Genomic DNA, 13,045 nt, shown 5'->3' with positions numbered 1-13,045 from the left:
GTGAAGCCAGTTCCGGAGAGTTACATTTATAAAGTGATGACATGGATGAAAGGGGAACCCAGAATTTCCAGCTTATACTGCAGTAACTGCACTGTGTTTTCTCACAGTATAACTAGATGTCGTTTTAACTTCTGTGCACCGTTTAAGTTTACATTCACTATAGGTAGGGCTGGGTATACTCAATTCCTATTAACACAGGAGCCACATTGACAAAGAAAATTTAATCTTTGCAAGAGCCACAATCCCAAAAAGTCCCTTTCCTTCCTTTTTTTTTTTTTTTTTTTTTTTTTTTTTTTTTTGTGTTTATTTATTTTTTATTTGTTTATTTTTTATTTGTTTATTTTAAGTAGGACTTAAAAGACCCACAACTACCCATAAAGGAGCTCTAACTTCGGGTTGAGTATCACTGTTGAGCGCGGTGTATGTGACCGAGATGCATGGGTGGCACCGTGGCAGAACGCCGTCTATAGACTGATTTTAGTCAAACATTAAATCATAATTGGTAACGTGATTTTGGACTCAGGTGCGAGCACAGTGCAGAGCCCGAAAGATTTCCTTGGAAAAAAAAGAAGCTGTGCTGATTGCAAATGTCAACATTATGAACTAAGCTTCAAAATATTTGGTACAGCCCTAGCCCTACACACAGGTAACCGACAATTAAGTTGATCACAGGTAGACCAATCAAGCACAGTTTAAGCACAACCCCTAGTTCTGTTCTATCCTTTCACTCAGTCATGATATGACACTTTGCCTTTTTGATGACTGAAATCTATAGCCCTGATCTAGCTTAATTCATCTTGTAAAGTGTTGTTTACAACCTGTGATACCTGTGTTTCAGAGCTCAGTACGCCTTTGATCTGCATTTCCACAAAATACCATTTAGCCTTCAGCAACAAAGCACTTCCCCAGTGAAGATGATACAGCTGCGTGACAATAATACAGCTACTTGTTGTGATCCGATCCTTGTCTCAGCCCATGCCGACAGACTGCTGACCCTTGCTAGCTGTGCTGTGGTGCATTTAGCGCAGTGCGGAGTCACTACTTTATCACAGCCGGCAGGAAACAGGAAGGGAGCAGCCAGCTGCAGGGTCACAGGTCAAGCTATAGCATGAGGGGGAGGGGGACAAAAAGCTAGTGTCCAGAGAAAAGGTTTGGCTTGTTGCCTTGGTAACGGTTAAGAGTGACGACCGTGAGAGATGGAAAAGGGGAGAATGTTGCAGACCTGTGTGTGGCGATCCAGTCGGAGTTAGCAGGCCTGGTTCTCTGTATGGCTAAAAAGCTGACTGACTCCAGTCCACAAAGCTGACTGACTCCAGTCCACATCCTCCTTGGAGTTGGCACAGCAGCTGAAATAGCAGCAACAGTTGTAGGGGAAGGCTATTGGAGCACTGGCTACTGCCCAGTACACACAGCAACTACAGAGCTGGCATTGTAGGAGGCAGAGGGACAGAACCGGAGAAGGAGGGAGAGATGCTGCTCAGACAGACACTGGCTTTACTCTTACCACTTATGAGACTCAAGCAGGGTTCCACCGTTCCACACTCACTTTTAATCGGTGACCCTAAGACCTTGCATGCCGTCCGATGAGTAGTTGTCTTAATTTGCATCCCCTAGTTTTGCATTGATGTACAGTAAAGATTGACAGTGACTGACTGGAGTCTGGATATCTGCAAAATGCTGCCAGATGGATGGGTTTGCAAGAAAAGGTACTACTTTCAACCACCATGGATAAGGCAGTACCTGTGCTGGAGGGGCACCAAAACAGCCTAATGATCATCGTGCACTCGAATGCGACCATGTGAAATTTTAACTCGCACACTTTCAAAAAGGTTGCAGTCTGCTAACCTGACTCGGCCAGATGGGGTGGAATTTGAGTTTGTGAAACAAATGTGAAGCAAACCCATCCTGGCAGCGTCAGGTTAGCAGTCCTCGGGCAGGTGAAAAGATGCGGCTGACTTGACTGCCCATGTCTCGGAGGATGCATGGAATCAGTCTCGGCTCTCCCCAGATCGGCAGAGGATGGAGTAGCAACCAGGATTGAGTAATTCAAATGAGCACTAAACGGGGGATAAAAATGGGATAAAAAATCGGGAAAAAAACATTAAAAAAAAAAAAAGGTTAGCAGTCTGGAGCCCTGGACTGGATTTGAACCCGTGTCTCAATGAGAGATTTGAAACAACTTTTCAGCTTTTGATTCTGTCGCAAGTCTCTTTCCCATACAGACTCAAAGACACAGGGAAGGCTCAGACACAGAGACAGCTGTGCCACCCTGGGAGCTTGATGCCAGTCATGCCAGTGACCCAGTGTTCACTTTCACAGTATGCTCTCTCTCTCTCTCTCTCTCTCTCTCTCTCTCTCTCTCTCTCTCTCTCTCTGTCTCTCTCTCTCTCTCTCTCTCTCTCTCTCTCTCTCTGTCTCTCTCTCTCTCTCTCTCTCTCTCTCTCTCTCTACACATAACACCCAGAACACCCTGCCAGTGGCTGCTTCAGACGTGCTACCCCACTGTGTGCTCCTTATCTGCAATCACATCGGTATCTATCAGCTGATGTTAGTCATTTTTTTATATATCGGACTGATGAGCAAAACAACAGCAATGTTTTTCATATCGAGAGGAAACGATGCGTTAAATCTATGATTTATGGGCTTTTCCAAATGTTTTGGAATCAAGAAAGACATTACTTTTTCAAACTCTGTGTTATCATCGTTTTTCAGTATGTACAAAGCAGTAACGAGCAGTTAGCATCTTGCATCTGCAGACACCATCGGTGTGTCAATGTAAGTGTCAATGGGTGAATGAATGTAGACATTACCGTAAAACGTTTCGAGCGGTCGCCAGACTGGAAAAGGCACTATATAAAATCCAGTCCATTTACCATCTATCTATAAAAGGGAGCAGGTGGGCTCTGTCTGCGATTTTTGTTCCGGAAGTGACGCCACTCAACTGGAAGTGATGTCATCAGTGATGTCACTTGAGCAACTGTGCTGCGTATGCGAGCTGCGGGGCCAGCTCGGCAAGCTGCAGGGCGGGCGTAGCGAGCTGGGAATCGATGCCTACCAGTTTATCATAACAGCAATCTTAATATGGGTTATCATATCTGCCAGAATTTTTCTATCGGTGCTTCATCCCTAAATCTGACCAATCTGCTGAAAGTTACCCACATAGAAATCTAACGGACAAACCTGAGTTGTGTCGTCTGTGAGATACATTTATAATTCAGCCTCGGTTTAGCCTCTCAAGGTCACACAACTTCAGAGCGTATTTGCGCCCACTGAAGAAATCTAAATCTCAGGCTTACTATAAGCATCAGTTGATGGGGGGGGGGGGGATTTTTAAGCTTGAGGATTTAAGTAGCCTCTTAATGTTCCAAGTGCAGAGATGAGGGGAGTGGATAAGTGGATTCTTAAGACAGTAAACTGGCCTCGATGTGGAACGCTTTGAGTAAGGGCACGATTACTGTCTGCTGCACATGCACTTGAGCGAGTGGATAAATTACTTCATACGATCAGGCTAGCCTGTAGATGAACGTATAGTGTGTGTGTGTGTGTGTGTGTGTGTGTGTGTGTGTGTGTGTGTGTGCGTGTGCGTGTGTGTTGTCCCTTAGATAAATGCGCAGACAGCAGAGAGGGTAGCAGGGGAATGGATGAGACTGCTGCTTTAAGGCTCAGTAGGGCCAGGCAGGAAGGAAGCAGCAGAGACACAGGAGGACCTCCCGCTGAGACCATAGCTGTTGAGAAAACAACAACAGAAGAAGAAGTGCGATGTCACACAGGGAATTCAAAGCTCGTCTCTGCGGAGAAGATGACACTGGGGGAAAGGGAGGATGTTAAGAAGAAGCAGGGCTGCGCGGGTCTCATTTTCCATGTGGCATCTCTCTGGCGAGCGTTGCCCCGACTTCAGAGACGTCAAATCACTTCTCGACTCTGGCTTCCAGTCTGTCGATGGGACCGAGCAGTTCAATAGAGTAGCAGCCGGCTACAACGCTAGTCTGTTGGAGAGGATCATTTTACTGCTGACAGGGTGAAAATATAACCCTTCATTTGCAAGCTGCCAATGTACACCTTGCATTTTCTCTTGTCTGCACTCTCTCTGATATAAACCATCATCCTTAGCAAGCAATTGCCTGTTTTGGCAGGTTCTCAACCTGTACTGGTCTTACTCACTATTTTGGCAGGTTCTCAACCTGTACTGGTCTTACTCACTATTTTGGCAGGTTCTCAACCTGTACTGGTCTTACTCACTATTTTGGCAGGTTCTCAACCTGTACTGGTCTTACTCACTATTTTGGCAGGTTCTCAACCTCAGCATTCGGCAAACTGCAGAAATATTCACTCGACATTGTTACTTTTGTTTTCGCTGCTCAGCTGTATAGACGGTTTTCACGGAATGGTCAGTCCTGCACTTTAATGTTTTTTTTTCTTTTATGTCTATAGCAAACACTGCAACAGGAAGTGAGCGGGGGTTCAATTTAGAATGTTTTTGTTGTCAAGTTAAAACCGTCTATACTGGTCTTAGTCACTATTTTGGCAGGTTCTCAACCTATACTGGTCTTAGTCACTATTTTGGCAGGGTCTCAACCTGTACTGGTCTTAGTCACTGCTGCCATGTAGCCACACACTCTCATGCATGTCAATCCAGCCGCCCTGAGAGCCAGCAGGCACAATCCCCCTCTGTGCTGCCTCATCAATCAGTGCTTTCTCTGCCCAACACTTCTCATCCTCTGCTGGGGTGTTGGGACATGGTGGCATGATGCTGCTTCCTCCTCTCCTCCTCTCCTCTCTCCTCTGTTACACACTCTTCTCCTCTCCTCTCTCCTCTGTTACACACTCTTCTCCTCTCCTCCTCTCCTCTCTCCTCTGTTACACACTCTTCTCCTCTCCTCCTCTCCTCTCTCCTCTGTTACACACTCTTCTCCTCTCCTCCTCTCCTCTCTCCTCTGTTACACACTCTTCTCCTCTCCTCTCTCCTCTGTTACACACTCTTCTCCTCTCCTCTCTCCTCTGTTACACACTCTTCTCCTCTCCTCTCTCCTCTGTTACACACTCTTCTCCTCTCCTCCTCTCCTCTCTCCTCTGTTACACACTCTTCTCCTCTCCTCTCTCCTCTGTTACACACTCTTCTCCTCTCCTCTCTCCTCTGTTACACACTCTTCTCCTCTCCTCCTCTCCTCTCTCCTCTGTTACACACTCTTCTCCTCTCCTCCTCTCCTCTCTCCTCTGTTACACACTCTTCTCCTCTCCTCTCTCCTCTGTTACACACTCTTCTCCTCTCCTCTCTCCTCTGTTACACACTCTTCTCCTCTCCTCTCTCCTCTGTTACACACTCTTCTCCTCTCCTCCTCTCCTCTCTCCTCTGTTACACACTCTTCTCCTCTCCTCTCTCCTCTGTTACACACTCTTCTCCTCTCCTCCTCTCCTCTCTCCTCTGTTACACACTCTTCTCCTCTCCTCTCTCCTCTGTTACACACTCTTCCTCCTCTCCTCCTCTCCTCTCTCCTCTGTTACACACTCTTCTCCTCTCCTCTCTCCTCTGTTACACACTCTTCTCCTCTCCTCTCTCCTCTGTTACACACTCTTCTCCTCTCCTCCTCTCCTCTCTCCTCTGTTACACACTCTTCTCCTCTCCTCCTCTCCTCTGTTACACACTCTCCTCCTCTCCTCTCTCCTCTGTTACACACTCTTCTCCTCTCCTCCTCTCCTCTGTTACACACTCTTCTCCTCTCCTCCTCTCCTCTCTCCTCTGTTACACTCTTCTCCTCTCCTCCTCTCCTCTCTCCTCTGTTACACACTCTTCTCCTCTCCTCTCTCCTCTGTTACACACTCTTCTCCTCTCCTCTCCTCCTCTCCTCTCTCCTCTGTTACACACTCTTCTCCTCTCCTCCTCTCCTCTCTCCTCTGTTACACACTCTTCTCCTCTCCTCCTCTCCTCTGTTACACACTCTTCTCCTCTCCTCTCTCCTCTGTTACACACTCTTCTCCTCTCCTCCTCTCCTCTCTCCTCTGTTACACACTCTTCTCCTCTCCTCCTCTCCTCTCTCCTCTGTTACACACTCTTCTCCTCTCCTCCTCTCCTCTCTCCTCTGTTACACACTCTTCTCCTCTCCTCCTCTCCTCTGTTACACACTCTTCTCCTCTCCTCTCTCCTCTGTTACACACTCTTCTCCTCTCCTCCTCTCCTCTCTCCTCTGTTACACACTCTTCTCCTCTTCTCCTCTCCTCTCTCCTCTGTTACACACTCTTCTCCTCCTCTCCTCTCTCCTCTGTTACACACTCTTCTCCTCTCCTCTCTCCTCTGTTACACACTCTTCTCCTCTCCTCTCTCCTCTGTTACACACTCTCCTCCTCTCCTCTCTCCTCTGTTACACACTCTTCTCCTCTCCTCTCTCCTCTCTCCTCTGTTACACACTCTTCTCCTCTCCTCTCTCCTCTGTTACACACTCTTCTCCTCTCCTCTCTCCTCTGTTACACACTCTTCTCCTCTCCTCTCTCCTCTGTTACACACTCTTCTCCTCTCCTCCTCTCCTCTCTCCTCTGTTACACACTCTTCTCCTCTCCTCTCTCCTCTGTTACACACTCTTCTCCTCTCCTCCTCTCCTCTCTCCTCTGTTACACACTCTTCTCCTCTCCTCTCCCACTCCCTTGTTCTATCCTCCTCTCCTCACTACTACTCTTCTTCTTCTCCTCGCTCTTCACAACTGGAATCAGAGCTAAATACTGGGATGTCTTAGCTAGGGATGTTCCTGCTGACTAATTTCCCTCATGACTAAACACACTTTTTTAATTTAGACTAGTCAACTAGTCTAAAAGTAAGAAAGCATTCAGAAAACAGCCAAAATCTAGCACAATTTAATCTATATGGTTAAAACGTTATCTGAAAAAATATTGCATGTATTTAAAGGAGATTTTTTTTTTTTTTTTTACAACCTGCACCTTATTTTCAGCTTAGTTTATGTTATACTACTCTACCCACCCAGAACAGCCTGGAACAGAGGCCGTAGGGGCAACTGCAAACAAAGCATGTATTTAGGTCCTGTAAATAGCTCGTTTTCTGCCACGCACCGGCTCACGTCCTTATTATATCATAGAGACAATGAGAAAATTAAGGCTGTATTTACCTTCCTGCAGCCAGCGTGTTCAGCCTGTCTCTCTCCTGCAGCCAGCGTGTTCAGCCTGTCTCTCTGCAGCCAGCGTGTTCAGCCTGTCTCTCTGCAGCCAGCGTGTTCAGCCTGTCTCTCTCTGCAGCCAGCGTGTTCAGCCTGTCTCTCTCTGCTGTCCTTCCTGCAGCCAGCGTGTTCAGCCTGTCTCTCTCTGCTGTCCTTCCTGCAGCCAGCGTGTTCAGCCTGTCTCTCTCTCTGCTGTCCGTCACATTGCCCACGCCTCACTTTGTAATCCATATGACATTAGTCCGGCTCAAATAAGTCTGGGCGGTCATCAAATTCAAATGCATCATCCATATTCTCAAAATCAGATAAATATCGGTGTTGTTTACTCGAATCTGAAATTTGGTTGCGACTTTAATGACTAAGGAAAAATTGGGGTTGTGTTGTGAGGCTAGACCAGTTGAGAAGCACTGTTCTAGAACTAATATTCTGCACAGGAGAGGTCTTCTTTGTGGAGCGAAAGGTTAATTGCAAATATAATTGTATCTTGTTTTTGTTTTTTGTTTTTTCACAAAAATGAGAAAAGAGCACAATTGCAGTCGAGTGTAAACAGACTTTAACACATTGAGTGCCAGCGACGCCATATGGCGTCATTAGAAATTTACCGTAGGCTGCCAGCGACGCCAAATGGCGTCAGTAACTCCAAATTGTTTTTTTGACGGGGGGGGGGGTGTCGATCTAAGCTTCTTACATCGCCTCTTACAATATTGTAGCTATTGGAGGTCTATAACCTATTTTACAAACCCATTAGGTGGCGACAGCACTCTCCTGATAAGAGAAAGTGGAGCCAAACACACAGAAGAAGTCGCTGGGGAAAAAGGAAATCGCATCGCATCCGTCCGTATGCATCGACATGCATGAAGCCAAACGCCAGCTGTGCCCGCAGCAGCTGCATCCGCTGTCACAACTGAGCACCTCCGTGTCCGCTGCGAACATTCGCATAATCAGCCTTATTATTCTCAACTGGAAGCATGGGAGCCCGTGACAAACACACGCGGAACCAAAAAGCTGGATGTCGCGCACCCTTCACTGTGTGTGCACAGCAAACTCAGCAGAGAGCCACCAGACACATAAGACACACCCAGGAGGAGGCGTGTGCAGTTGGGGGGGGGGGGGGGGGGGGGGGGGCACGCAGTGCACGCACGCAGAGCAGCATACACTTCACCCAGACAGACCCAGACATCAGAAAATTAGCTTCAGAGTCAGTGATGTGCTTGAAATGTTTAATTTCACAAAAGGCTCATTATCTCAGCTCGTAGAAAAAAAGGGCTGTTTTTGGTTCAATCAAGCTATCTTCTCCGGCTCATAACTAAAGAACGGAAAATGGGATCAATAAACTTTTTTTTGCAGGTGATAGAAGAGAGTCTCATCGTTATTTGTGCGTGTTCAGTGTTTACATAGTAATTATTAAAGAAATTATATGACTGTTTTAAAATGCATTGCGGCCCAATGTGGCACAGCAAGCAACCTTTTGCCCAAGGGCCGTGGCACTCAAAGTGTTAAGTGAAGTAGTAAGAAGTAAAGTTGACATTTCTTTTATCTCATAAACACCTCTGCTCTTTCCTCTGTCCCCTTCTTCCTTCTCTTCCTCCCTTCCCGCCACCATCCTTGCTTCTCTCCCTCCCCCTCTCTTTTCCCTTTTTTGATTTTGATTCTGGGTTCTGACTCCTTCCTCAAGCTGTACTATGGAGTAACAGTACCGTGCAGTCACAATGTAACAGTACTGTGCAGTCACAATGTAACAGTACCGTGCAGTCACAATGTAACAGTACTGTGCAGTCACAATGTAACAGTACTGTGCAGTCACAATGTAACAGTACTGTGCAGTCACAATGCAACAGTACTGTACAGTCACAATGTAACAGTACTGTGCAGTCACAATGTAACAGTACTGTACAGTCACAATGTAACAGTACTGTGCAGTCACAATGTAACAGTACTGTGCAGTCACAATGCAACAGTACTGTACAGTCACAATGTAACAGTACTGTGCAGTCACAATGTAACAGTACTGTGCAGTCACAATGCAACAGTACCGTGCAGTCACAATGTAACAGTACTGTGCAGTCACAATGTAACAGTACCGTGCAGTCACAATGTAACAGTACTGTGCAGTCACAATGTAACAGTACTGTGCAGTCACAATGTAACAGTACTGTGCAGTCACAATGTAACAGTACTGTGCAGTCACAATGTAACAGTACTGTGCAGTCACAATGTAACAGTAATGTGCAGTCACAATGTAACAGTACTGTGCAGTCACAATGTAACAGTACTGTGCAGTCACAATGTAACAGTACTGTGCAGTCACAATGTAACAGTACTGTGCAGTCACAATGCAACAGTACTGTGCAGTCACAATGTAACAGTACTGTGCAGTCACAATGTAACAGTACTGTGCAGTCACAATGTAACAGTACTGTGCAGTCACAATGTAACAGTACTGTGCAGTCACAATGTAACAGTACTGTGCAGTCACAATGTAACAGTACTGTGCAGTCACAATGTAACAGTACTGTGCAGTCACAATGTAACAGTGCTGTGCAGTCACAATGTAACAGTACTGTGCAGTCACAATGTAACAGTACTGTGCAGTCACAATGCAACAGTACTGTACAGTCACAATGTAACAGTGCTGTGCAGTCACAATGTAACAGTACTGTGCAGTCACAATGCAACAGTACTGTGCAGTCACAATGCAACAGTACTGTGCAGTCACAATGTAACAGTACTGTGCAGTCACAATGCAACAGTACTGTGCAGTCACAATGTAACAGTACTGTGCAGTCACAATGTAACAGTACTGTACAGTCACAATGTAACAGTACTGTGCAGTCACAATGTAACAGTACTGTGCACTGTGCAGTCACAATGTAACAGTACTGTGCAGTCACAATGTAACAGTACCGTGCAGTCACAATGTAACAGTACCGTGCAGTCACAATGCAACAGTACTGTGCAGTCACAATGTAACAGTACTGTGCAGTCACAATGCAACAGTACTGTGCAGTCACAATGTAACAGTACTGTGTGCAGTCACAATGTAACAGTACTGTGCAGTCACAATGTAACAGTACTGTGCAGTCACAATGTAACAGTACTGTGCAGTCACAATGTAACAGTAATGTGCAGTCACAATGCAACAGTACTGTGCAGTCACAATGTAACAGTACTGTGCAGTCACAATGTAACAGTACTGTGCAGTCACAATGTAACAGTAATGTGCAGTCACAATGCAACAGTACTGTGCAGTCACAATGCACCATCAAGATGTTGAATCTCAGACTCACTGCCCACTGCTCTCCTCTCCCACAGGCGGAACCTGACCAAGCTGTCGTTGATCTTCAGCCACATGCTGGCTGAGCTGAAGGCCATCTTTCCCAACGGTCTGTTTCAGGGAGACAACTTCCGCATCACCAAGGCCGACGCCGCCGAGTTCTGGAGGCACGCCTTCGGGGACAAGTGAGTCCAATTACTGTACATATAGAATACTATATTATGCCAGTGATCCCCCCGACCTGGGGCCCCGGACCCCCCTTGACGTCCCTTGAGCAGGTTCCAGGGAATCCCTAGCAAAGGATCAGAAATTAAAGAAGGGTCTTTGGTCTAAAGCTCATCTCCCCTTGGGCTCCTTTACATGAACATTTGGGGACCCATGTATATATAATACTGTACCATGAAACATTCAAACAAGCCACAAAACAGTCTAGATTTTCTTTGTGGCGGTGTCAAAAAATGAATCCCCCAGACAGTACACATAGCTAAGTCAGTGCACGCTATATGCAGCCATACAGGAAATATTTATAGTAGAAAATAACGACATCGACTGTGGGTGCTGGGCTAGATGCAGAACGTGATTAGAAGGTAGAGCCCGCACACCAAGGTATAATTTTAGACTTCTTTGTTTATTCGACAACGAAGATCCACCTTGCATCGAAACGTGGAACAAATAAAGACGTCTAAATTATACCTCTGTGTGCAAGATTTGTCTGGAATTTCCCAATACTTACACAATAGCTTTAACCAGATGGTTTGTTTTCACTAGTGGTGGGAATTAGGGATGTTCATTTTGAAAAATTTCCATAATCGAAAATCGGGGAAAATTAACGATCAATTATCGATTATCGATCATATTAATAATATATATATATATTTTTTTTTTACAAAATGAATGCCTATGGCAGAAAATACGAAAGACAACGTGTTCTCCTCAATGAACTCTTTATTTCAATGTGTCTCCTCTCCAACACTGCTGTCCCCGGCGCATGCCGGTGTGAATTCCCCATGTTTAAAACAGTTTTGTTGACACAAAGGCCGGTGCCCAGCCAGAAAACTAGAGACTATATGAAGATCCACCTCACGTTAGTCGGCTAACGTGAGGTGGTCGTGCAATGGAGTGGGGTCGTGCAATGGAGTGGGGCGAGGAGGAACGAATTCCACCTAAACCTAGTTAGCAAAAAAATAATAATAATAATAATAACAATAATCGATAAAAATTCCACATGATCGATTCCATGCCTTAACGATCAATTATCGATTTTCGATAACTGATGAACATCCCTAGTGGGAATCACACATTTGATCACAATTCGATATTATATCGATTCATTGGACAACGGTGTGATATTATTTGCCGATGTCACAAAATCTGCCACAATACTTTTTCGATTTGATTCGGGGGCTGCGATCGATATTAGACGATATGCGTTGATTTATATCCGAGAGGAGAGTGAATGTCTCCTCTCCCTCTTTGTGCTTGTTGCCATGGCGCTCGCATTGTTTGTGTAGCGAGATTGCTACAGTTGTATGTAGAAAGAGGTGCACTTGGGTGGAAATGCTGATGTGGCGTGGAATTTCAAAATAAAATAATAGAAACAATGTTGATTTCTTATGGCGATTTACATTGATGTTTTCGCTGTGCATCGATGCTATTGGATCATTGATCATTGAATCGATGCATCGATGCACCCCTAGTTTTCACATAACCATCTGGGAATGAGTCCCACGGGAAACCATTTCAAAGGGCAGGCACTTTCAAAAAGTACCTGGCAGGTGATTGGATGAACCATCTGTCTATCATGGGCTCACTCTCCCTGGCATCACACACAAAAAGGGGGGAAATGGGGGGGGGGGGATATTGCACTGATGCAAAGGCCCAAAAGACCCATTGTGAAACAGCTTTACTCATGATGTTTAGTTTCTATTTTGATTTGCGCATGGGGATGTTGTCATGTGTTGTTGTTGTGTTGTGTTACACAGGACCATAGTGCCTTGGAAGGTGTTCCGTCAGTCTCTCCATGAGTTCCACCCCATCAGCTCCGGTTTGGAGGCCATGGCCCTGAAGTCCACCATAGACCTCACCTGCAACGACTACATCTCCGTCTTTGAGTTCGACATCTTCACCAGGCTATTCCAGGTAGGGCGCAGGCCTGTGTGTGCATTCACTGACACACTCACACCGCACCTCAACTCCTGTTATCATTTGCCTTGTGAGTTACGGTAATGAGACGAACATTCAGAGAGAGAGAGTGAGAGATGGACTGAAAGAGAGAAACAGACAGAGACCAATTCATAGCAGTCTATTCCGTGGTGTAGGAAACAAACCTTGTTTTAGCAGCACATAATGAACTTTAGCTCATCTGCCACATCTTTTTTGAGCTAACTCTATCAACTCGTTAAGAGGATGCCTGCTGACTTATTCACACGGTCAGATGGGACCGAGGTAGAAGCTTTCCTCCGCACTCTTTGCCCCATTGAGAGAGACATGTTTGGTACATTGCAATGCTTTTAGCCTATTTTAGTTCTTTCACTGCGGCTGTCTTCACTTGACCCATACAGACCCCCCCCCCCCCCCCCCACACACACACACACACACACACACACACACA

General features: G+C 45.8%; 1 protein-coding gene across 1 annotated transcript in view; it reads left to right on the top strand.

The window, feature by feature from the left end:
• The window catches only part of cbl (Cbl proto-oncogene, E3 ubiquitin protein ligase), a 60,119-nt gene that overhangs the window by 24,472 nt on the left and 22,602 nt on the right, over positions 1–13,045 (top strand). The window contains exons 3-4 of the mRNA XM_083637511.1: positions 10,473–10,619; positions 12,417–12,573. Coding sequence (XP_083493637.1) covers positions 10,473–10,619; positions 12,417–12,573 — 304 coding nt within the window. The remainder of the gene's footprint in view (positions 1–10,472; positions 10,620–12,416; positions 12,574–13,045) is intronic.

Source organism: Poromitra crassiceps (genome assembly GCF_964638095.1).
Source record: "Poromitra crassiceps genome assembly, chromosome: 5".
Taxonomy (NCBI): Eukaryota; Metazoa; Chordata; class Actinopteri; order Beryciformes; family Melamphaidae; genus Poromitra; species Poromitra crassiceps.
Note: the sequence above shows the minus strand (reverse complement) of the source record. Positions and strands in the feature narration are given on the sequence as shown.